A 26,355-nucleotide genomic window follows, 5' to 3' on the forward strand; every position below is an offset into this window, starting at 1 on the left:
CCCATGTTATTTTTCTGTACTTCCAGAATAAATGTATGTATTTGCTTTAAGACAACCTACTTAAGACAAATGACAAAAGAAAAGTAAGCTTACATGCCGGTCATAAATTAATATGTATTTTTGAAATTGTTGCAGTACTGCACTCACGTTGCTGAGAAATCTCAGCTATTTCTGTCAGTGCAAAGTGACCTTTATGATATAACGTTTGACGGATTTGAATATAAAGAACAAGTGACCCATATGATGGCAAGACCCCGCTCTGCTTAACAGAGCATAGCTCTTTGGCTATCACACGCAGTCCCCCCAACTCCTTCGCTGCCCTGCTGATGCATAGATCCACGAAAGCAGCGGGCAGCTGGGCAGAAGGAAGGGGAAGGCCTCCTGTTGGCTCTGGTCACCAGCTTTGCTGCCAAAGCCGCCCGTGTCGGGGCCGGTCAGTGGCTCCGCTGAGCTCGGGGCCGGGGAGCATCGTCTGTGTCTGCAGTGACCCGGGGGGCCTGCCCTCTGTGCCCAGAGCCTTCCTGCAGCCTGCATGGCGCTGGGAGCATGTACCACCTCCTGTACGCAAACAAGGACTGTGAGTTCTGTCAATCAGGTGATAGCCGAACTTTCCATAATACGCAGCAAAGGTGTTGCTTTGCTTTTGGTGGGGCACTCCCTGTGCTGTCAATGATGTTAGCAGGATCTTTTTTAGATGCCCCGAGAAGGTTTGTGTATCGGGGAGAGTGCATTAATTAACAATCATTAATATTCTTCATGATTTTTAAATTGGCCTGGTGGTGGGTTGTGTGTATGGATAAGAATGACGGGTGTTGGGTTCTTTTAATCATATAAATACATGGGATTTTTTTAAAAAAAAATAAAATGTGGTGAAAGTGTCAGGTAGCATTCCAGGAATGCAGGAGGAAATGTATGCAACCAGAAGTTAGAACTAACAGATTGATTTCCTGGTCACTGTGCATGAATTCTTTCTAGCCTTGTGTATATCCTGATAATCAGATGGCTTACAGTATAGATACAAAGTTTGTTTTGTTTTTATTTTGAAAGGCCTACGGTATGCAGCCTTTTTCCCAGACAGCAGCAAAAAACAAGGTGAACAATTTTTGCACTATGTGGTTTTTGAATTCTGTTATATTTTCTATTCCGTTTCTGTCTTCCATTAGGATAGCTTAGTTTACTCTCTTAGCCACCACCATCATCCATGTCACCCCCGCTCCCGAGTGTGCATCCCGCGTGTCGGGCGGCTCCGGGTGTCGCAGCTCCCGGCGCTGTCACCGCGGCCGCCCTTGGGCCGCTTTCGGGAGCGCCCGGCGACACCTGGCGGTGCGAGCGGGAACTGCAGCCCGCGGGAGCGCCCCGACCTGCGCGACCCCGAGCGCCGGCAGCCGGAGCTGGGCGCAGCCGGACTGACCCCGTTTCCTGCATGAAAATAAATACATAAACCAACAAACCAAGCGCTGGGAGCACACCCCCCTCCCATTCACACTTAGGTAAACCGGGAGAAGCAATAACCGGAGGAAAATTAATGCCTCCGACCTCGCTGTTGAAGTCAATAGGGCAGCTGTCCACGAGGGTTATGTACCTTTTTTTTATCGTGTTTTACTAGCCTTTCAAATATATTGCACAAATGAATGTTTTATGTATACTTATGCACTAAATATACTGCATTAAACTAAAAGTTTGTTTTTTTTTCTAAGAGCCTTGTATTAAGAAATAAAGAGGTTTTCAAAACTTTACGGTGCGAATACTGAAGGAAGCCTCTTCTGGTGTTTTATTTAATGTCATGGTTTCTGGCTTGAGCGTATGAGTTTTCTTGCCAGCAAATATATTTCCGTATGTTTATGAAATTCCACATCTCTTTGCCAGCATATTTCTTAACAATGGAATATCTGGGAGATACGAATACGTAACTAGTACAAATAAAAGCTAAGAATCCTGAAATCCCAATTCTGTGGTGAAATTACAGGACCTCTTGGGGTCTTCTCATTTTAATTTTTATCTGAATATACATTCAACCAAACTTGATTCTTTTTCTTGCTTAATTGGCCCTTTACTGCCATCTGATTTTTTTTTCCATTTCATACATACAGTTAATATAAATTAAATACAAACCACGACTTTATCGTGATTTTTCTCAGTCTGCAGGCAAATCAAGTACACCAACAATGCAGTATCTTTAGTTGTTAACAAAATATCCTAAAGAAAGGGCTCCCAAAGTACCCAGCCATGAGACTTTGGAGGGGAATGATTTGGTGAAACAAGAATGTGCTCTTTATAGCCAAATTTGGTGGTGTTATGTCATTTTGAGATATACAGCATTTGCCAATAAAATTAAGTGAGTAGAAATGACAAAAGGTCAAGTTACACTGTTAATCTGAACAACAAAGGAGGGCAAAGTTTTGAGTTCAAAAATCACTGCTTAAGATTTCATAGGGCAGGTTTTTCCCCCCCCTCTAAACTTGCTGCCCCTGCAATCCAACATTCATGGTACATCGGCTTTAGAGCAGGCAGTCTGGGTTGAGGCTGTCCCAAAATCTCTTGTGCTCGTGGGGGCTCTGGTCAGATGAGTTCTGTACACAACACGGCTGCTCTTCAGCTCAAGGGAATGGAGGTGCCACTTGAGAGTGGCACTTCTTACACTGCTCTGCTGGAGGAGACCTTTCACACAAGGACTGCAGTTCCCAGCACAGAATAATGAAAATCAGACAAATGCCAGTTCTGGCAGTCGGTGGGAATTGCTAACTCCACCTTTACAACATGACATTAGAAATAGCTTGATCACATTTTTATCAAGATAATTTATTGAAGAATAGGAGTAGTTTTTTTCAGAGAGCTGAACCCATTGAAAAGTGACATTTGACATGAAAAGGCATTGGGAGTTTTATCTGAGATATGACAGCTATTTTGTCTTCTAAGTGTAGAGAAAACTGTGGCATTTCAGATAACAAACATAAACATTTAACAGTGGCCACTGGCAATCCTGCTTGGTTTTAGAACTCTAGATTCCTAGAGCAAAATTCTGCCTCCAAATTATATGCATGCTGCTCTCATTTATTTCAGCAAAGCTTGTGCATATTTCAAAGGTCAGAATTTGGCCACTGGGGGTGAATTTTCAAGGAAGAGTATATTAAAGACATCTGTGCATCAGCAGAACCATATCCTTTGTCTTCTATAGAACGTTTCAGGAATGAGCCGGGTGCTATTGAGCACGGCAAGTGAAACATTTTATATATTTTGAATTGCATTGGGATTGCTTAGCAGAAACATTTCTTGCAGTAATTGGTTCATGATTTCATTTATTTCTTGTAACTCAACACTTTGATGCTGAAAAGTTGTCAGTTTTAAGAGAGTAAAGACTGGAAGGGACTGCCCTTCAGAAAATTACAGTTGAAAATATAATGTAACAATCAAACTGAGAGGAATAGCCCAAGAAAATTGGTATGGTCTGTTGAGGTGCACAAACTTTTGTTTGCAGTCTAATACAGAGAGATCAACAAATGTTTTACACAAAGGTAGAAAGAAAACAAATCCACTTTTCATTGTGGACAGAGCTCATATTTGAAATTGTAACTAATCAGACACTTGAAAAAATTAAAACTTGGCATTCATATTCTATTGGAATTAGTGTGTATTAAACTGATGAAGATCTTTAAGCACATAGGTTTTCCCCTGTTTTTTAAACATTATATACTTCTTTAAAATGTTTATAATGTCTAATTGCTGCTGGATTTCAAGACATATCAATTTTGTTCTTAGTTCCTGCAGATTTTGACAAAATGTCATACCAAAATATTTTGTATTTTTTGTAGGACTGGGAAACAGAAAATCATGACTGGTATTGTTTTGAATGCCATATGCCTGGAGAGGTGTTGATATGTGACCTGTGTTTTCGTGTGTATCATTCCAAGTGTTTGTCTGATGAGTTCAGGCTTAGAGACAGCAGTAGTCACTGGCAGTGCCCAGTTTGCAGGGTGAGTACCTATGAGATTTCATGTGCTGATTAGAGGATTGATATTCATTAATAGATTGATTAAGGTGTCCAGATGGTCTGGCCAGGTTAATGGGTAAAGAACTGAATATTGAAATGATGGTACATACCTAGAGCATCTGTACAGAGGAACCAAAATGTGGTGCATGCAGCAAATGGCCATTTTTGAAGACTCCAGCAAGTTTTACTTGCACAGTGATCACCTGAGTGCAGTAAAGTGTGGGAACCTTCAACAAGAGTAAACAAATTGCTGTGTAAGATGCTACTGTTTTTACTTAATGTCATTTTAATGAATCATTTTTGTATTTTGATGACTTGCATTCTTAATATTTTATTGGAATGGTATTTTACATTATAAAGCAAAAATCGCGTTACTGATGAGGCTAGTATCAGAAATATGGAGTTAAATCCTGCTTTTCATTTACTGACGTGGATTCTATTGGTGTAAAAAGGGCAATCTGGATTTCACTCATAGCATCCATATCTGTGTTACTTTCTCTTTAGGAATGCTACTCTGATGAGTATGGCAGGCAGACAGCAAGAAGCATTTTTTATATACTTGCCAAGAATGGGCAGATATGTTGTCTGCATGTCATTAGAAGATTAATGAAATCTTCAGGATGGTGCTTACTGGTACCTAGCCTTGAATATCAGCCAAATACCAGTTGCTGTTGTCATCTCTGTGTCACCTCCCCAAATGGAGCACTTCCCTGGGCTTCCTACAGAGCTATGCTCCCTTCCTGTGGAAGCAATAATGCATATCAATGGTTCAGATAAAATTGTTGCTACAGAAAGGCATAAAACTGCCAGTTCCACTTTGTCTAGGATTGCTGGAGAGAGAGGCAATTCCTTTGCTAAAAGCTTGGATTAGCTGTAGAGCAGCAGACTGACCTTAAGATGATCTGTGCTGCAAGGAATGTAGAGTTTCAGGAACTTTGTGGGATGGGGAAGCAGTTGTTGAAAACATGTGGATTGTTTTGTTTCAAAACAGCACTTTTTGACTGCTGTTACCTTAGAATGAGTTCCAAAAAACCTGTTGTTGTTGTTGCCTTAATTTGGGAGCTCTCAGGGTTTAGGGGAATAGCAAGAGAATCAAGCCTGCCTTAAGGAAGCTGAAAGTAATGAAAAAGAAGTAGTGACAGGGAAAAAACTGTTAAGAATAAAGACATATACTCCATATTGAATTGCTAGGGATTTAATTTAACTACTCAGTATTCTCTCTGTTAGAAACAAAAAGTATGACCCTATATAGATTAATTACTTTCAGATTTTTAAATAAATCTCTTTAATCATTGTTGGGTCTTGTAAAAAGCATTGATAATTCCTATAAATAGTTAAAATTAGGTAAACTGCATACAGTCTCCTCTCTAGTTTGCCAGGAATTTTAGATGATGCCTGATGAAAGTGGAGAATGTGGATGGTTTATGCCACCTTGTGTATGAGGTGGTTTCATAACACTTATCTTGTACCATGGATGTCCTCAGAGTGGAAGTGCTGAATCATTGCTCAAAATACGCTCTGATACGTCAGCTTTGAGGACACTTTGACTTTCACCATGAAGCCTTGAACTGCTTTATGGCAATGATATTAAATAAATGTTTACCTTAAAAAAAAAATCCTGTGAAACTTGAGCCATGTGCTCTCTGCCTGTCTTTTTGCATATTGGCTCCTTTTTTTGTTATACAAATATTAAGGAGAGGTTTTGGAGGCTCTTAAATAATTCCTGCCCCAGAGGCCTTTGGCTTGCTTAGTGCCCCAGGTGATGATCAACCTATTTTTGTGGATATTGCCATTGTGAATGCCATGGCATCCTTTTTCCCCCCTCTGCCAGAAGCTCCTATTTTTCTTGTTATTAATTCAAATCCCTTCAAGCCCTAATTCTGCAACTTGGACTAAGGAGGCTTGCACAGTCCCTGTAAGTGTGGGAGTCAGCATCCTTGTGTCAGTATTCATCCTTCAGTATTCTGCCACTTTCTCCCCACCCTCCTAGGAAATGACTGCTCTAATTTCATTTTAAAAGCAAGAAAGTGGCCTATATTCAAAAAACTAATAATGTGGAGAGAGCCCTGGCTGATGTCCAGAGGGCATAACAGAGCTTAACCATCTTGCATAAGGGCAGTGGGGGATTTACATTGAGTTATCAGCAGTAAATATGTATCTTCAAGAAAAGTGATAGCTGGGACAAAGAGATACATATATTTTCATGTTTAATTCCATAACTGGACATAGCACTTTTCACCTGGAGATTTCAAAGCTCTTTACAAAGGTGAAGTAAAAGTATGTTTAAAACATAATATATTGGGAGAAATAATCTAAGAACACTTCATTCTTATGTAAAGATTGCTTCTGTAATGCTGCCAAGGTCAGCAAGCCTTTGGATCTTTCATTTCACAATTGCTGGTTGTATTAGTTTGATCAACCTGTGCAGCTTTATCTTGCACACTTGTCTTCTCAGAAATATTTTATAAAGGCCGTTGCTAAGGATTTGTTAATAACTTAATTTTTTTTCCCGTGTAATTTATAACAGTTCCTTTCAAACCTTGTTCTGAACTCTGTTTTCCTGCCTGTGGTTTTTCTCCATTGCGTCCGTAAACAGCAATGTCCAGTTCCTCATTTGCTTTTTTTTTAAAATTGATGGTACCACTCTGAATATTTTTGTACCCTATATAACTCTCAGCAGGAGTCAAAAGTCAAACAAAGTTCAACTCAAACCACATTGCACTGATTGAAATTTTTTGCTTGACTGTTGACTAATCATTGTCTTAAGTGAAATAATTTGGCATTATCAGCAAAATTCCTGGTAGACAGGTTACAAGAGAAAAAATTAATATTGAGTGAGCTTAGAGATTACATTTTTCACTACTGGAATAGTCCATTCCAGACAGGGTTAGTCAACTTAGTCTCTGAAGGATGTAGGAGGCTTGTACATTTATTGCTTCTCTTCAGTTAAATAAAACAAGGGAATTCATTTTCTTCAGCTGTTAATTTAGTGCCTAAAGACTACAAAAAGTACTGCCAAAATACTAATTTTTTGGAGGGGGAATAGATACATGCAAAATGATGAATAAGAGAATTTTGATCATGTTGGTATAACTGACTATTATTATTTCTTGTCTAAAAATCAAAAATTTTTTAAAAAATATATGAAGGCAAAATTAAGCATTTTAATATATCATTTGTCCCAGAGGAATAGATTTTGATTTATGAAACAGCAGGAAAGAATTAGCCATGTGGTTTCACTTGACTCCTAATTTTTTTTACAGTCATCTGATCAGAGACTGGTTGTCCATGCATGTTCTTTGCAAGGACTTAAAATTTTCCTATCATAGTGAATATTCCAGTATTCCTGGGAATAACATATAAACATACATAGGAGACTAAAATAATCTGTAGAGCTTAAGATATTAAATACTGTGCTGGTAAGTATTCTGTAGATAGGCTTTTTCTCAGTCCTGGTACTGTACTGAGCATTTCCTGGAGTATGTAAAAATAAAAATAAACTATCAACTTCAGACAAAATTTGACAAGTATGACATGCAGTAGACAGAAGCACAGGAAGATGGAGGTTGCTTAAGTGAAGTGACTCAAATGCTTAGATGGGGGGCTTAGGTACCAGCTGTCAGTCAAGGTGGTTAATGTAAAATACAAGGAAGGAGGAAAGAATTTGGCTTTATTGACTTCTTTCATAGTGTTATGGTAGGAGTTTGAGACCTGTATGGGGAAACATATTCTTGGAACACTATACAGCTACAAATAGTAGTCATGGATTGGTGGGTAAAGAGAAGTCCTGGTGTAGGACCAGTTTTAGCAGCACATGGCTCAGTGCACAAACACCTGTGAGGTGTTTGTCCTCACCAGTCCCTCCCGTGCACCCTGCAGTAAATCAGGGAGCTGACAGAACTGGGCACTGCACAGGACATACTGAATAAAGTATAAAGGGATTTGTCCACAGCAGTGAGAGAACTGGGAAACCTCCACTGAGAGCCTCCTGCCACCTTCTAAAGCATATTTAATTCATATGATGCTTCATATTCAGAAGGTGCTTAATGCACCATACAAGTAGAAATCAATTTGTGGAGTCAGCTGTAACATTTCCAAAAGCACCTGATGCTTTGAAAAGTCTAATTTTACTGCATCTGATTATAAAAGAGGCAAGTCTTGGGACATATTTTGCTCCTGCAAGAGCTTTTCTGTGTGATACTTAAGGCACATAGTGCATTGATTGCTCTGAGACCCATTCCATGTGCCTGCATACCTTTCTTAATGGTACAGGAAACATGAGGACCTGAGGGTTGGAAGTTTGAGAGGGCGGCAGAGCAGTAAAGCTTTCCATATGTAGCACCAAATTCCTCTAGCAATTTAAGCTCTAAAAAAGTCCAAGGGCCAGTGGGTAAAGAAAGAAATTTCTAAAGAGCAGTGGTGAGAGTATGTTAGACTCATGTTTATGGTTCCCCTCTGCAAATGGACCCCTGGAAACCTGAATTGCTTCTGAAAATACAACTGATGGCTTAGAAACATGTATCTGTCATTGAGCAGCCTTCACACAATCCATCACTGAACTGAAATGCAGCTCTTTGATGTGTGTATACCCAGGACAGGTGAGAGAGGAAGGGAAAAAATACTCATTAATGGGAGATTATAGGGAAACAGAAACCTCTTTAAACAGTGCAAATGTAATTTAAATGCTTATAGCTAGACAGAATGCTGGCACTGACACCTCACATTTCTTAGAGTTTTCCTATTTTTTTCTCTTCAAATGAAAGACTGCAGCAACTGCAGCATTGTGGCCACTGCCACCCTGAGAGTTGAGAGCTAACTCAGATTGCAGAGGTTTGTCATTTCCATCATCCCTGGCGCTACTGCAGGATGGAGTGTTTCTTGAAAGTGCCTCTAGCTTCTGTAGCCTCATGTGGTTTGTGAAGTCTTGCAGCGAAGTCCTGCACTATAAGCATGTCAGAATTGCTAAATAAGTCACACCTGCATGGTGCAATCAATATATGGCTACCCTCTTGAACAGCTAGGCAGTATAATTAATCTGGAGTATTGAATATGAAGAGCAATGTAACCTTAAGGTACCAGCTTCTAAGAAACAGATGTGCTGCAGAGAATAAGGTTCGTATAAGGTATTTCCTGCACCCATAAGAAAAGAGTTAGGCTGCAGGCTTGGCCTTTCACCTACCAAATCTCATTAATCTTCTACATGAGGATTGCTATTGTGAAGGTTATTTCTTCACTCCTTCATCCCCTGTGTAAACATATAGGCCTGACCAAGTCTTTCAGTTTGCCTTGATTCAAAGCAGAAGGTTTGCAGATTTCTCTGAAGCAGTGGTGTGACCTAGGAATTGTCCATGTTGCAGGTGAACCCCAGCAGGCAGCCAGGCACCAAACAGCTGCCCTCTCGTGTCTCCTCAACTCCCAACTGAGAAAGAAAGCAAACCAAAAATGGTGCCAAGGCACCACCCTCATGGATAGATCACTGCCCAGACAGTTCCTGAGTTCAAGATGGCTAAATTCCCCCCAGGCCCCCTCCTCTTCCTTTCCATGAGGTTACATGGCAGGGAATAGCTCTTTGGTTAGTTCAGGTTGCCTGCCTTGTTGTGTCTTCTCCAAATCTGCTGTGTCCTCCCCAGTCCATTCACTGTGGGGCAGAGGGAGAGACTGCCAAGGCATTCACACTGGGCAAGCACTGCTCAGCAAGGGCTAAAACATCCACGTGTTACCAACACTGTTTTGGTCACAAATCTAAAGCACATCCCCATACGAGCTGCTCTGAAGACAATAACTTTCATCCCAGGCAGACCTGGTACAGTCCTACATTAGGATAATTTATTCCACAAATAGGCTATCTAAAATATTTATTTATCTAAAAGTATAAGGATCCTGACATTTTGCGGACTGGATTGAATCTCAGCAGTCTCCTTGAAACGAACTTGAACTTGAACAAGGTTTCCAACAGAGTATCTTAGTAGATGTGACAGGGAAAAGATAGTGGAGCTTGCCACTATCATTGTTTTTGTTTCCTGAAAGTAGGAAATTAGAAGACCTAATTTTCATTTATATTTGCTTCTATATCACTCTGCCTATAAAGGGGACATGCAAGTGGGTATATTGTCTTGTGTCAGAGCAATATAAATAGATTTTATGCAAATCATAGTCCCCATCTAGTATTATCTAATTTCTCGCTTTAAGTGGCCCTAGGTCGACTTCTCTGAGAAGACTGCCAAGTCTTCAAATTACAAAAGAAGGAGGTTTTTTGTTAAAACCGTACACATTTTCCAAAGAATGTGCGAATGCTACCTCCTAAATGGTTAATTATTGCTGAAAAGTGAATGAAGTGCTTGAAATGTAACTTGCTTTCTACAAAGGGTGAGCAACCTTGCCATAAAAAGACATTTTGCTGGCTCATAGGCTCCAATTCCCTAAATTTATTACCTTTCAAAATTTAGTAGAGGAACATGGAGATCAAGTTTTTCTTAAAATAAATCAGTGTAGGGAATTGTAGGAAAAGTGGAAAAATTAAAGTTTGCCAGAACTGGCAAGTTAATTATATAATTTTCATTGGTGCCTAAGCTGATATTAATTGCTGACATCAATAACTATACAAAGCCAGCTATCTATCTTTTCTTATGATCTGAAGGATAAGACTGTAAACCATCTATCTCAACAGTCTCTTTCAAACTGTCTTGCCCAGCAGGGCATGAAAAATGGTTCACATGAATTCTGAAATACTTTCAAAGGTTGATAAATTCAGAGCCATGTCAGAAAAAGAGGTGTAGGACTAGTCAGTGCATGTGAGTTTTATTGTGTCCTTTTAAGTTTCAGTCTTTTGAAATGCCGTGTCATTAGCAAGCACACAGCACTCCAGTGCCTGAAATGACAAAATGACAGCAGTGTTTCATAATGCAGATAATTTAATGCACATTTGGGTTTTCATTTGCAGTGGCAATGTTGGTTTATGAGAAACTGAGTAGGTGATTTGAATTCCAGCAGAATGCACGTTCTCACAGCAGTCAGAGTGAAACATGAATATACAGAATGTGATTCAAATATATGGTGCTGGATAAATTCTCTGTCAGTCCAGAGTTTGGAAGGAAGGTCAGGCAACCATTAATATTATGAAAATAATGCTTCAAGGAACTGCAGGTATTAGAAATACCTGAGTCTGGCCCTTTCCACAACAGAGTTTTTCCCAGGCAGGAGGAAGCTATAGTGTTATGCACAATGCAGTATCTGAGTATGTTCCTGACTGAACTGGTATTTCAGCACAGTTTGTAATGATTCTAATTGCTGTTAAGCAATCAAATGAGCAGCTTTGTAGGTAGTGCTGTGTACAGTTTTGTTTCAAGGAAGGTACTAAGTACAATCCTGAGATGTGTAGGTTGCAAGTTTGCTGTAGCACAGGGGAAGAGCCTGTGGGTTTCAGTGTCCTCAGTGTCTTGCAGAAGGAATATAAACAGGGGAGGCACAGTCAAATTCTATCAGCTTTTTTTGTGCTAATGTGTAATTTCACTCTTGCCAAGTAAATTTGTAAAAACGGATGCTCTGTTCTCAGTGTGTGTGCTCCCTATGTCCAGAGTCATATATAAGAAATTCAGTGTAAAATAGCACACTTCTAGTGACTGATAGTTTTTAAGCCTGTTATTTACCTATTAGAACATGGATCCATTTTTTTTATGTGTTTGCTAAGCAACCATCAGCAGCACAGTTGGGTTGATCTTGCTAAAGAACATCAGATTTTGAGGATGCAGGTGTAGCTGAGCCAGTTTGGTCCACACAGTTTGCACACAGGTGGTGAAATGAGGCATGAGAAGGAGAGAACTCAGCCTGGCAGTCAGTGCACAAGAAGGTGTGAGGAGTAGTCAATGCCTTGCAGGAGATGTGAGCAGTTAGAAACACTTCAGGGTAATAGACCTGTAACCCATCCTGTTGTTCCGCTGTGCTTTTGCTTTGGAGAGCTGCTGTAGGTAAAAGCAGGGAGGAGGTAGCACTTTCCTGCCAGCTGTTGTAGGGCCATGCAGAGCTGTGCACTGCTGCTGTGAGCTGGGATTGAAAAGGCTGCTTTGTAAGAGCACATTAGGCACTTGCAGAGAGACACTTTCTCTTTAGCAGCTCATTTTCAGTTTGCAGGGCTTCCCACTAGCCTGGTTATACTTTGAAGGGTTGGGATAAGTCTGTATAATAGTCTAAGATGTGAGGGAAAAACTCTGGATCCTGAACTGCTAAAAAGTAGTGATCTGTGTTCCAGGATCTGGATTATATTTTGTTAAGGAAGAACCACAAAAATCCCAGACTGCTGTGTTTCTTCAGCAGTAAAAAGTGCTCTGAGTTTCTACTGGCTAGAGCCAATTTGTCTTCCTCCCAGATGGTGTCATTTTGCTTAGTAAGCACATAATTTGTAGATGGTACAGGATATTATTTTTTAAATTATTTCTTCTTTTACTAAAATTATTAATGCCTTGCTAATAAAAAGACCATTAAATAATTTTTTAGCTGCTCCCTAAAATGACTTTCTTCATTGCTTTATTCTAATTAGACACTTTTTTATGAGAGGTTTTGACAAACTATTATGGATACAAGTGGATATAAGACTTGTAATTTTTCTGTAGCTGAAGTTCTCAGCCCAGACATAATTCAAAGCAACATACACAGTCATTGTGGCATGTTAGTGTTACTAATTTCCCAGAAAAGATTTTCCCTAAAAAATAGTGGTTTATGTGATTCAAAGTTACCTTTTCAAACCAAGTGTTAATGCAGAGAAAATGTTTATTGGCTGGATTTCGAAGTCAAGTTTAAAATAATAACACGATCCCGTTTTCCTTTGGCAGAGTATCAAGAAGAAAAACACAAGTAAACAAGAGATGAGCACATACCTGCGGTTCATAGTGTCTCGTATGAAGGAGCGGGTGAGTCTGAGACAGGGAGGTTTGTTCACTGTTGTGCTGCACTGAGGAGGATCATTGTGGTTGCCCACGTGTGACTGTGCAGGAGGAGGGCTGCAAGAGGGTGGTTTTTATTTCTCCTGTCATAAGCACTGTGTGTGTTTTCACGTGCACTTATCAGGCCCTGTGATTTGGGTCAGTGTCATCAGGTCAAGTGGGCATTTTTCAGGTTTGAGAGACATGTAATATCATGGCTTGTGGATCCCCAGTTTGCCCTTGTGTAGTCCCCACCTGAAATATTCCAAACTATTGCATTTCCTAACCCCCTTTTATGTGTTTTAAGCAGATTGTAAATGCAATAACAAACACTGTCTCATGGTCATTTCAGGCTATAGATCTAAACAAGAAAGGGAAGGACAACAAACACCCAATGTATCGAAGGCTGGTGCACTCAGCTGTTGATGTTCCTACTATACAGGAGGTAGAGTGACTTGCTTTCTAGCTTCCATACTGGTTTTGGTGTCTTTTAACAGTGAAAGTCTAAAAAGTCCTAATCCTGTTTAATTCTCTTTATGATTAGTATTTCAGTATTGTATCCAGCATTAGATATGGAAGCTTAACATGTCAAACTTTTCCTCATAAATAGGTAATCGAGTAAAACCATTTGAAGTCATGCCTAGTTTTCAGACACAGAGTATCCTCATTTCCTTTTGTACTAAGGTTGTGCTAGGATCTGCAGGTAGCTAAAATCTTTAGAGAAAATACTATTTAACTAAATCAATTAATATAGACTCAAGTGCCTATGTGTGCTTCTGTGGCTCAATGTTTTTGACCATATTCTGATTTCACTCATAATGCCCTTGTGTGGGTGTCAGCTCTATAAACATCTAAATGATTCATAAAGAACCAATCACTTTGTTGATGAAAAACCAGACTCACCCAAAACATCTGTTTTGCATTAATTGTTCCAAAAATAAAGTACTAATAAATATATTGTCCCTTTTTCTCTGAACCAAAGGTCTGATCATGACTCATTTAAATCAACTGCACATGACCGTAATGAACAGCATATTCATCTTTACTCATTCCTGCAACTGGATTGCTGTGCAGTGCTGTGGTATATCTTGCCCTTTACAAGCACAGATGTGAAGAGCCTTTGTTTTGTTATTAAAATGCATGAATAAACAATAGCTTCACTAACAGTTTTGGAGACCAGCACTGCTGCCTGTCTAGAAGTGCTGGCAACACTGGTTGAGCCTGAAAACAGGTCAGGCCTTCCTTTGACTCTGTCAACTTTTCCTGCTTCCATGGAAGGTCTTTTGGCCTTGATAGCATTCTATAAGCTGATGTTGTTTTGTTTGATGATTGGAGTTGTCATGGATGTTCTTGAGAGATCACAACTGGAAACACTGCTTTCCCTACTGAACAAAGCCATACTAAGAAAATGAATTGCATGGCTCCATGTAGGTATTTGTTATGAGTTTGGAAGATTAGAACAATCAGCTTTCATCAGATAACACGGACTATCGAGTAAAGATCCTGGAAGTTCAGAGGCAGTCAGCATTGATTTGAAACTAGCTGATATTTTAAGGTACAAAATGTTCACCTCAGGGAACATATTTCAGTCTGAACAGATGTTCTGGGCCACACCTTAAGCTGTAGCTATTCCAGATTCACCTTGTTAAAACCAGGAAAATCTTTTTAAAACTTGGTCAAATATTAAAGAGTCTATTTTACTTCTGGGCATTGCATAAAGGGCAGCCAATGCTCAGGTCCTAACAAACCATGTCAAAGAGTTCTAAGTACTCCTTTTGTATGCAGGTAAAGCAGTGTCTGATCTGTGTTGCATAATGCAGGTTTCTGTGAAAGCTTCTCTGCATAAAGCAGGCGGAGCACTTTGAAGAGTTTTCTCACAGTCTTGTGTTTTCTTTTGTGTAGAAAGTGAATGAAGGAAAGTACAGGAGTTATGAGGAGTTCAAAGCAGATGCTCAACTGCTTCTACACAACACAGTGATTTTCTATGGAGGTAAAAGACTACGTTTACTGCTTGTTGTGTTTGATATGTCTTTATTTGTAGAAAACTCACAAGTCCAGGATGAATCTGATATTAAGTAGTCTTAAGTGTGAACGAGGTAATTTGAAAGCCCCTAAAAATCAAAGTGCATAAGGACTTTCTAGAGTCTTTTCTGACCCATCTACTACAGAACTATTTTCAACGTCCCTGGCTAAACCTCTTGGTGAGAATTACACTTGTTCTATCCTGCTTCTTCTCCAGCAAAGTCATAAGTCAGTCTGTACTGCAGATTTTTGCCAATATACATGTTTTCCTAGGGTATGGTAGGGTTTTCTGTGCTGTGTCAGCAGAAACATGTACTATAGATACATTTCTTTTACTGTTGGGCAATATCTGCCATATTGTGACAGCAGATGTAGCCACATCCACGCCAGGAGTGTGCTGCTGGTGCAGTGTGGAGGTACAGCCATCAGAGAAGCTGCTAGGCACTGGGAAGGTAATGAGGGACTGACTGGAAGTCAAAAAACACCACCACCATGTCCAGAAGCTGTAGTCAGGTCCCGTTTTCCAGAGCCACGGTTTCAGGGAGACAGGGAGGAGGGTGGCACCAGTCTGTTTGCAGCCCCAGGAGATTCACACTGGCTGGTGGGGAGAGATACGAATGAGCCAAGAGAGGAATACACGGGTGTAAAGGGAGACTCAGTGATAGTAAAGGGAGACTCTGAGCCTCACTCAGAGCACAGAGCAGAGAGGACACGCTTTAGGAACTGCAGTGTGTCATTGAGACACAAGCAGAGAAAGGAGCTGAATGCATATTAACAGCAACTGGGTCTCTATGCTGCTGCTTCTCCTCAGATGTGTGCATTGTTCAGTGTAAAAGCAGTATTGTGGCATATAAATATGACACAGAGAACAAATATTGAACTGATTGTTAGAAAATTCTAAATGGAAGGGCTGTCCAAGTGATTAAATTATGTTTTGTCTTCTTAAGCACGACAATTATAGCATGAAAGTCACAGCAATGACAGCTACAAATCTTTGTGAGCACTGTGATCATACTGTGATTGTTTATACCATCTCTTTTTAATTTATAGCGGACAGTGAACAAGCTGATATAGCAAGGATGCTTTACAAAGACACCTGCCATGAAGTAAGTACTGCCATCAACTGAGATGTAGCCAAGATACTTGATTTTCATTTCGGAATCTAAGGAATTATTCTTCATATTACAAAATAAAAATTGTGTGAATTTGAGATATAAATTCCTTCCAGACAGTCTAGCAGCTGATTCAGAATTCCTTTTTTCTTTTGGTTTTTGTTGTTGGTTGGTTGAGTTTTGTTGTTGTTGTTTTTGTTGTTGGGGTTTTGTTGGTTTTGGGGATTTTTTTTGCAAATAGATTATGATTTTAAAAACACTGATATTCAAATTTTAGTTTTGAAAATAATTGAATAATACAGATTTGGACTAGAAATAATTGTACTTACTAATATAAATTGAATCTGAGATGAGATTCCTACTAAATTCTGTAATTGTCGTCAAAACACTTCTCCACATTCAGAGGAGACCAAAAAATACAGCTGCGGAGCTGGCACACTTTCTCCTTTTGTACAGCTGAATTACTTCTTTCGCAATGTGCTTTAAATATTTGATGAATTTTAAGACCTATTCTTTGCATTTCATCTATAATAGATCATTAATATATCAATTAGTCTTCTCCCTCTGCCTGGGTTTTCTGAAACATGAATAATGTTTCTTCAGGTTGTCTTTCAGCCTCTCACAGCCCACCTCAGTTTCGCACCTTTAGTTTGCACGGATGGAAGTATCTCCACCAAATTAGCAAGCAGGGCTGAAAAAATTTACTACTTCAGGGAGAGGGATGGTACTGAAATCACATAAATAGGAATTTTTTTTGCTCATTTACCTTTTTTTTGTTTTTCAGCTGGATGAACTGCAGCTTTGCAAGAACTGTTTCTATTTGTCAAATGCACGACCTGACAACTGGTTCTGCTATCCTTGTGTATGTTGCTGACACAGATTTTTATTTGTTTACTTTTCTGTATGAAAGCCTGCAGTTTTGGTGCCATTAATGCATTGAATATTACATTTCAGGGGGCTTATTTCAAAAGCATGGTCAAGACTCTGTAAGCCTGGCTATTTTACACAAGTGAAGTGTTGATTGAAGTTCAAAGCTGTAACAATATAGGTTATAAAACTTGGGTATCAGCCAGTTACAACAGTTTCACAAGAAAATAAGGAGCTTACAGAACTAAAACTTTGCTCCTGAATGAAGCTAGAAAGACAAGTCAATTTTTAGGCTGCTTAAGATCTCTGTTTTCAATAGACAGTTATACCCTTTTCAGACTTTGTAGCTTTGGGGTTTTTTTAAGTTCATCCAATCTAATCTAACAAGCAAATCTATTGTAAGAAGATAAAAATGAAAATAGCACTAGACACAAACAGTAGCCTTACTCTTAAGGTACTAGCATAGTATTACGGCAGAATATTGTGGGAGATAGCAATATAATATTTCATATCCCCTAATAAATACAACTTTTTTTCCCAGATACCGAATCATGAGTTGGTTTGGGCCAAAATGAAAGGCTTTGGGTTTTGGCCAGCCAAAGTCATGCAGAAAGAGGACAATCAAGTTGATGTTCGCTTTTTTGGCCATCACCACCAAAGGTAATTTATTAATTCCATGTGCTGCCTTTTACAAACAATATTAAAATAATTAATCTCATCTGTCATGTTGTAAATACTGGCTCAGCTTGTTGCCAACATTAGAAATCCCGAATACTATGCCATAATTGTTTCAGAAAATTTAAAGTTCACTCTAACACATTTGATATGTCCAAATTCAGTGGCTCGGAGATTCTCTTTCCACAGTTGCCAGAAGGATGTTCCTTAATGCCATTTTAATTAAAGATAGTAAGTGAACTTCAACTGTTTCTTCAAACGTATAGCAATCTGCTAATCCAGGCCAAGGTGAAAATTGGACAGAAATGTACTCCTTCTACCAGCAGTATTGACTTCAGGCAATTTCTCATTTGAGCTGAGGCACTACAATTTTGTGGTTTAGTACCATGATATATATCACAAATGTTTCTGTCTCACTGCTAGAACATTGACAGGCCTCCTGCTGGGAGCCAGTTTGCAATTTCAGAGAATCCCTCTTTACATTGGAAACTTGACTCTTAAAGATCAGCTTTTGGTTCTCTCTCCAGCTGGTTGTTCAGCATTTGGGGAGGTTTGTAGCAGTGTGACAGTGGATGTACTGGTTTGGATTTTTTTACTGTTTTATTTATATGCCTATAATGTGAGGAGAGGAGACATTTCTAAAGTAATTCATGGTTCTTGGGAGATGGTATACTTTGGTGCATCCCAAAAGGGCCTAGACAATTCAGTAACAGTGTTTTGGGAGATTGTTTATTTAAATTGCTTTCATGTAACTTGCACCGTATATAACATCTTTTCACCTTTTTATATGAACTACCAAGACTTTCTTGTAGTCATAAAGTGATAAAGGCTCTTTACTGGGGCCTCAGTCACAGAATGTTTTTTGCTTTGAATCGGTTGGCGAATACTGTTTATTTTGTTAGTTATCTTTGGCTTTAAGTTTACATAGTTTAAAATTACTTAATAAAGTTACCTGGCATCTGTGGGATGAGGTGCTTGCAACTTCTTAAATGTGTGCTGATATGAAAGGCAAAGGATGTTTAACTAGAGAGCCATTGCTTAGTTACTGTGCTGGACTTGGACAAAAAGCCAGAATCTTGGTTGGTGTAAATTGGCATTGTTTCTTTGTCTTAACTCAAATTAAATTTATATTGTAAGAATGAAGAATCTTTTCACAGACATGTAATTTGTTGAGTATTTAATCTGTTAGGCAGATGTGCATGGCAGTGACTCTATATTTTCAATGTCCAGTGTTGCCTGATGCTTGGTATAACCTTTCAAAATGTCAAGACCTGCCCATATAACTCTCTGAGGATTCTCTGGACATATTTAAGAGGACAAAGTAACTTTGGAACCATGTCATGAATTCAGTCCAAAGAAGCATGACAGTCCCCATGGAAGTTCAGTCCTGATAGACAGGGGCCCAGGACACAAAATGTCTCTATTCAAGGTGATGAGTTTGTACATTCCTTGACAGTTTTAGGAAAGAGGTCAAGAACTAAATTGGATTAGCATGCAAACCTCCAGTGAAAATTGTTTCTGTGTCTGGGTCAGGGCATTTAGCAAGACAGCACGTAAGAGATGGTGCTGGAAAAGGTTTGTGGCTCATCAAAAATGAGAGAGACTTCTAGTCATAACACCAACAGCTAGCAAGTATTCATAATAACAAAAATGTCTAACAGCATGAAGTCCATGTTATTTTCAGATGTGTTGAGTTAAAAAAATAAAATCCAAGTAAAAAGGAATTGTCGGTGATCGGCCATTGTGAAAAACTGCTTTTGAAGTCAGTTTCTCAGGTCGAGATCCTTCACCTGTATTGAATGTTTCTGAGCCTGTCTGTACTGTGTATTCAATAGGGCCTGGATCCCCTCTGAAAACATCCAAGACATCACAGTTAACATCCACCGGCTGCACGTGAAACGCAGCATGGGATGGAAGAAGGCCTGTGATGAACTGGAACTGCACCAGCGTTTTCTCCGTGAGGGGAGATTCTGGAAATCAAAGAATGAGGACAAAGGGGAAGAGGAGGCAGAGTCGAGTATCTCTTCCACTAGCAATGAGCAAGTGAGTGCTGCTACAGCATTAGCAGTTGGGGAAATTCATTAAAGAGTACAAAGACGATGTGGTTTTGATTAATGTGCTATTAAATTAGCCTTGTGCTCTGTCTGCAGGTTTGTGATGACAAGAGGGTTCAAAGACTTATTCTCCCTATGCTTTGTAGCGCAGTAATAGCAAGAATATAGATTTTCCTCTTTCCTCAGTTTCTTGGATGACCTTTGTGAAGTTTCAAAGCATTTGTCACGTACAGCACCTTGATGAGACAGATTAAGATTTCTAAAGTTAAATAGGAATGTTCAAGTGAAATGTCACAGATATCAGATGGACTGCAGCACTGCCTTCTTGGAGCCCTATCAAGGGACAGCCCTGTAGCTGCTCAGCCTTTTCACAGCTGGACTAGGTTCACTTCGAGCTCTATTCTGCCTCCAGATCCACAAGTAACACCAGACATGACATTTTCAGCAGGTCCAACTGAAGTTAGGTGCAAATGTTGCACTTCAGGACCACGTGACCAGCAACTGATTAAAATCATTAAAAATAATTCTGCAAAACATGAAAAATTACATTGTTTTAACAAAGAGCACAAATGGCCAAGATCCAAAACTTGATGTTTCCACATGGAAATTCTGTTATCATAGCTGATCTTTACTAATCGTTCATTGTCCAAGAGGGTGTTGTATATTCACTACTAGTGACTTGGCAGTAAGACTTTCATACTTTGCAGGATGCTTCTCTGTTTTTGGCAGCCCTTTCACTGGCAACATCTTTCTTCATTTAAAACGACTAGTCTGTATTAAAAAAAAAAAAAACAAAAAACCAGTGTATTTTGACCCTCTTCGTTTGTCCTTTTGTCAAACACATCTATCACCCAATTCGGAGCTAAAAACATAAAGGTTTATAAAACCCTATGTTGTGGTGAAAGGTGTTTTAAAACCACTTAGCAAAGTGATTTTAGGGTTTTTTTAGCCTGCTTTGTTTAGCTAACCCTTTGTAGCCCCTTTATTTAAAGTCTTGTGTGCAGTCATTCAACAGCTTGTGGTAAAACAGGGAAATGGTCACAAATAAAAGATAACTCGTATTTTCCCAATTTTTTCAGAAGTCGCAGGGTCTGAAGTGTCCATTTACATATTTTCTCTTCAATGCCAGCTGTTCATCCTTGACTTGGCTAATGCTTCTAGCTGTTTTACTGCTTTCCCAGATACAGGAACACGGGAGTAGCCATCAAACTCACTGTTCTGCTGTAGTCTACAATATCCTATTACTAACACTAGCTAGTACTGCATGCTTCAAAAGCAAGCATAAGAACTTCTCTACAAGCACTGTGAGATCATTGCCATCCACTTAGATCTCATCCTTGTTTCGGCTGTGAGATTGACTTTTATTCTAATGCATAAAGTTCCATACCCCTCCAGTTATGATCCAGTCTGGATGATCTTACCATATTTACATACTTACATTCTCTTTGTAATCACTGCTGTTTTCTGGCATCCAAGAAGATTTGATTTCTAAGTATGGGTCACTGATACTGAAATATCTCAGAAAACAAGTGTTTGAACTTGTGTGTGCAATGAAGAAAGGAATGGTTAAGAGTATTTTAGCAAGTGCATATGGAATGGTAGAACTTGTTCATTAGTTTTGTTCCTTTGTGCAGTCATAGTCATCAGTGATAATGTAGAAAGTTTATTGTATGCACTTCTCATTTAAGAACATTTAATTAACGTTTGTATTAGATACCTTTAATAATTGCAAATGGTCACAAATAAAAGGCACATCAGTCATGTTACAATGAAAGCCACTTACGTGAACTGGTTTTTGGGTTGGTTCAATATGCTTTTCTTAATGTTCACAGCTGAAGGTTACTCAGGAACCAAGAGCAAAGAAAGGACGACGTAACCAGAGTATGGAACTCAAGAAAGAAGTGAGTAACCTCAACTTACTGTGTTTGTAGAGAGAGCAAAGTGCAAAAAGTATGACATTTTAATAGACACTCCTTCAATTTCAGTCACCTTTTAGTGATGTTGCAGTGTTAGTCTTGGAAGTTCCAGCCCCACAACTTGGTACTCCTTGCTAACAAATGTAATTGTGCCTCCCACATGCAGGTGATGTGTGTCATAATGGGAATATTCTGTATTGTCAATAAAGCAAGACAGCTTACGACATTTATTTTTAAGTAACAAATTCAGGAAATCAGTAAGTCCATAAACAGCAGAAATTAGGAAGTGCAATCGAGACTATGACTATAAGACTATATCTTATCCACTTTGTCTGTGGGGCTTCCCTGTGCATCCCACTTGCAGGATCAGGGATCCAAGGGCTGCGTTATTGCTCGTGTACACAAGGGGGCACTTACAGAGAGAGCCGTAAATCTATTCCCGAACCGCCAAGGACTTTTCCCTGGCCTTGTTCCAGCTGCCTGAGGAACGCAGAGATTTGCGCGTGTGCCCGTTCCTTGCTAAGGGGACTCGGGATGTCACTGCAGAGGAGGATGCAGGTGCTGTAGCAGCACAGCTCCCTGTGGTGGCTGGAACAGGGACATGGCCACTCCTAATTCCTGGGCAGCTGCCACCCCATTGTACCTGATCCTGCAGGAGGCAGCGTCATGGGTGGAGGCAGTGACACAGTCTGTGCCCTGGGGTACTAACTGTGTTTGAGTGCAGGATAGGGAGATTACAGGAGGATGTCTCGCCATTCTTACTGTGTTTTCTATCGAGTGAATGCTGTAATTTGCTTCATATATTTATTTATGTCTTAACATTTGCCTTCTTAGCTCTGATCAGTGATCCAGAAGTCAATCACAGTGACCTCTTAGAGAGTAATTGATTGCAAAAGGGAATACACAGTCAGCCTTTTGAATGGTGTGAGCAATGCCTCATCACCCAGACAGACACAAGTCCAGTCCTGAGCAGGGCTTTGTCTCTACACTGCTAAATGAGCATTAAAACATCTAACTTTAAAAAAAAAAAATAATCGTTTATGTCTTCAGACATTTCAAATAGCAATGAGCATTTCCAGGAGTATAACTTCGATCTGTTCTAAAGAGCAGGAGCAATTGGTGTTACACTGTAATAACACAGGCAGCTAAATTCAGTACAGTACACTACAGTAACAGTGACTTCTTTCTTGGTAATTGTGTAATTATACAGAGCTTCTGTGGTCATCCAAGTCTAGTTCTGTATTATTGGAAGCAAGACGTAGACTCTCATTAGCCTTTCATCTTCAAAGGACCTTTGAAGTACTAATCAATCTTTGCAGCAGTTCTATGGAATCAGTGGAATATCACAGACTCCAGTGCAGCCTGTTGGGTCAGAGTTTGCCAAAACAATTCAGGAGCCTTGGCCATGCAGTTACAGTCTAATTAGGCAGAATATTGTGGGGGAAAAATATCTCTAGCAAACCTCTAGTAGTCCCAAGGAGTCAGCACAGCCTCCAAGGTTTTTCATACTTTTGGGGAGGTGAGGCTGGCTGAAGTCAGAAAAGCCTGGCCCAAGAGCCTACCCACTCTCAAGCTGGTTTTCCACAAGGTTCCCACATCCCATTAGCACTACAGGTCTTCAACAGACACCGTTCACATTATTTACACTGATAGTAGTCATGTAACATTTTTTCTTCAGGATCTGAAAAGTTAGCAGGTTGACTTGTTCTATTTTGATATCTGATTTGCAACTTTGTTCTTTCTCTGCAGGAGCCAGAACCTGAAACTGAAGCAGTAAGTTCAAGCCAGGAAATTCCCACAATGCCTCAGCCCATTGAAAAAGTTTCAGTCTCAACTCAGACCAAGAAGTTAAGTGCCTCTTCTCCAAAAATGCTGCATCGGAGCACCCAGACCAGTAATGATGGAGTGTGTCAGAACATGTGCCATGACAAATACACCAAAATCTTTAACGATTTCAAGGACAGGATGAAAGCTGATCACAAAAGAGAAACTGAGAGGGTTGTGCGAGAGGCAGTGGAAAAGGTAACACTTGTTGAACACCACCTACACTGGGCTGAGGGAGGTGATTTTGGGGATTTTTTCACATGCATTTCTATTTTTGTAACTACCTTTCGTACCAAAAGAAATGAAAAACCTTCTCCAAAGAGACCACACTATACTAGTCTCTCTAGCTTTTTTACACCATTTCTATATCAACAAACAGAAAACTCTTGGCTTTTTTGATTCTTGTCCACTGAAATCAGTTTGTGATCCAAAATTGAAACTAATTGTTTATTCTTAAGTGTGTTTCCAAAGCCTTTCTCTCCATTGTTAAGTGTGATTCTAAACAATATCATTGTTTAACTGCTTGTCATAAATAATTCTTCTTTTGTCCATCTTCTGACCTAAAGATCAAATAGGTTCACTGAATTTTGTTTGAATTTTCTTATCTAATAATAACCTGTTTAAAATTCAATGTCTAAGCTTGACCTGGTCACCTTGGCTGGAGAGAGCAGGGCAGTTTGGAGGATAATTTGTCTGACCTCTCTTAAGTACCTGTCTTAAGATAAGATGAATTTCCTTCTGGATGAAGGACTGTGAAATGAACCCAGGGAGTTCAAGTGTTAATCCTGTAGGATTAAGACACTGGACATTTAGATACCTGAGCAAGGGCAAAGGAACCTCACTGACAATGAATACTAAAAGCTACCTCTTAATGAACTCAGGGATGTCCTATTATGTATTTTCCATTGTGTCCATTTCCAGAGAAATGAATAAGTTTATAAACTGATCATTGACCAAATATACATAGAAATTATTTAGCTGTTATTGTAGATGCTTAGCGGAGTAGAAATACAATGACATTTTTATTTTGATTAAATCTGATTTTGTTACATCTCTAACTGAGTAATTTTTATTTCCTAAATAGGAGAAATCTCTAATTAGGTGACCTCCACCTGCATCAGTAATAGAAGTATAAATTGTAGAGGTTCAAATAAGATACTTTTAATTCCAATAGCTGTCCCTTGACTTGCTTTGCTGACTGTCTTTGGCAGCTGCGTACAGAGATGGAAGAAGAGAAAAGGCAGGCTGTAAATAAAGCTGTGGCCAATGCACAAGGAGAGATGGACAGAAAATGTAAGCAGGTAAAGGAGAAGTGCAAAGAAGAATTTTTAGAAGAAATTAAGAAACTAGCAGGTCAGCACAAGCAACTGATTTCCCAGACCAAGAAGAAGCAGTGGGTAAGTGTCAAAAATTTATCACAAGAGAGTAAGTGGAAATGTATAATGCATCTTGCAGGGCAGCTGAAGGGGATTTATTCCTTGCTTTTAACTGCACTGATCTTTCACTGGTCTTTCAGCAATAAGGCTTTCTCCGTCATATTACTGTTTCAAATCTTCTCCAAATTTCAACTTGGTGTTTTGATTACTTTCCATCTTAATTTGTTAGTGCTAATAGCAACATCTTCTCGAGTCCAGTCAGATCTTAGTAGCAAAAATATTTTTCTCTAAATGCAGTTTTACTCCATATAAGACATGCTTTTCATTTTGTTCACACTCCTTTGATCTTGAGACCTCAGAGGGTACAAAATCTGGCTGCATCTATTTGGATTCCCCTGCTAATAAGGCTATTAGTGATATCCTTTTGGCCTTTTCCTCTCCTTGCTTTTTCTACATATCTTTTATATTCCTTTATATTTAAGACATGACATTCTGAAATGTATTCCTCTCTTGTTTGGTCCTTAAGTGCAAATCTGCAGCATCAGCTACAAAAACCATGCTGGTGTGCCCTTTAGAAACGTGAAAATAGGCATCTAACTTACTGTTCTGTTACACTCCACAAACTTTTCCCTGGTTTTGTTTGGATTGTGACTCGTGTTTTCTCAGGCTGAAGTGTGTTCTCCCACATGGCTGTACAGCACCAAGCCAAACGCTGCAAGTACCATAAACTGTGCTGCTTGCCAGGAGCAGAGTGCAGGTGGAAACCGCTCCCAGGAGCTGGGACCTGCACATGCACAAACTCTGCTATTTCTCTGCTGATTTTCACAGAACAGGGGAGTGAAAGCCATCGTTCAGGAAGTCACACAGCACTGTGACAGCTGTCTGTAACACACAGAGGGGTGAGCACAGGCCTGTAGCACTGGTGGGGCTGGAAAGAAGCAGGAGCCTCCAGGAGATGGCACGAGCCAAGGGACAGCCAGTCCTGCCACCCCCCTGCAGCCCCGTTTGCCTTCTGCTATCAAGGGCTGTTTTGCTGCTGCTCAGCCTCATTAGTCCCTGTGCTTACATGAAACGATGATCCCTGCAGGGAAAACTGCTCTGGAGAGGAGTGGAAAAAATACTCAGGCAAGACAGTCGGTCGCTGACTATCACAGTTATGAGTTTGGTTTTTGGAAAGAGAAGAATTACTTCAAATGCCAGAGCTCCTGTAGAGTCTTTATTTCTGTGCCTCACAGAGGTTTTACTGTGAGTGTTGTGACAGTGCAGTGCTTGGGTCTTTGTCAATAAGAGAATTCCTCCATGTCTACCTGTCTCTGCAGACCAGGGAAGTTATTTATGACTGACTTGATGGAGTTATTGTGCTCAGTGTGTCCCCAGCTGCTGGTGCCTGTGTGCATGTGCTTGCCTGTGGCACTGGAGAGGGAAATGGAATTGCCTTTGCCCACTATAGAATATGTCAAATTACCTCTGCCCTGTCAGAAGTGAAGAGCACACAGGTGAACCATCGTCACCATTCAGCTGACATGCAGTAACTTGGGCACAGGAACTTGACTGTGAGGCTGGACTCAGCTCTAGCTGCTTTTTGGTGGTTTTGAAGGCAGAATTT

At 39.8% G+C, this 26,355-nt stretch overlaps 1 protein-coding gene across 5 annotated transcripts in view; it reads left to right on the forward strand.

Annotated features, from left to right (window-relative positions):
- The window catches only part of ZMYND11 (zinc finger MYND-type containing 11), a 104,656-nt gene that overhangs the window by 73,051 nt on the left and 5,250 nt on the right, over window positions 1-26,355 (forward strand). For 2 of the 5 annotated variants that reach the window (XM_066314670.1, XM_066314679.1), the window contains exons 4-15: window positions 1,048-1,092; window positions 3,810-3,971; window positions 12,814-12,891; window positions 13,256-13,348; window positions 14,806-14,893; window positions 15,976-16,031; window positions 16,822-16,899; window positions 17,446-17,564; window positions 19,415-19,622; window positions 21,466-21,534; window positions 23,299-23,571; window positions 24,585-24,770. In XM_066314670.1, coding sequence (XP_066170767.1) covers window positions 1,048-1,092; window positions 3,810-3,971; window positions 12,814-12,891; window positions 13,256-13,348; window positions 14,806-14,893; window positions 15,976-16,031; window positions 16,822-16,899; window positions 17,446-17,564; window positions 19,415-19,622; window positions 21,466-21,534; window positions 23,299-23,571; window positions 24,585-24,770 — 1,455 coding nt within the window. The remainder of the gene's footprint in view (window positions 1-1,047; window positions 1,093-3,809; window positions 3,972-12,813; window positions 12,892-13,255; window positions 13,349-14,805; window positions 14,894-15,975; window positions 16,032-16,821; window positions 16,900-17,445; window positions 17,565-19,414; window positions 19,623-21,465; window positions 21,535-23,298; window positions 23,572-24,584; window positions 24,771-26,355) is intronic. The other 3 variants (XM_066314687.1, XM_066314695.1, XM_066314703.1) reach the window with 3 other exon arrangements.

Source organism: Sylvia atricapilla, chromosome 1 (genome assembly GCF_009819655.1).
Source record: "Sylvia atricapilla isolate bSylAtr1 chromosome 1, bSylAtr1.pri, whole genome shotgun sequence".
In the NCBI taxonomy this organism is placed as follows: Eukaryota; Metazoa; Chordata; class Aves; order Passeriformes; family Sylviidae; genus Sylvia; species Sylvia atricapilla.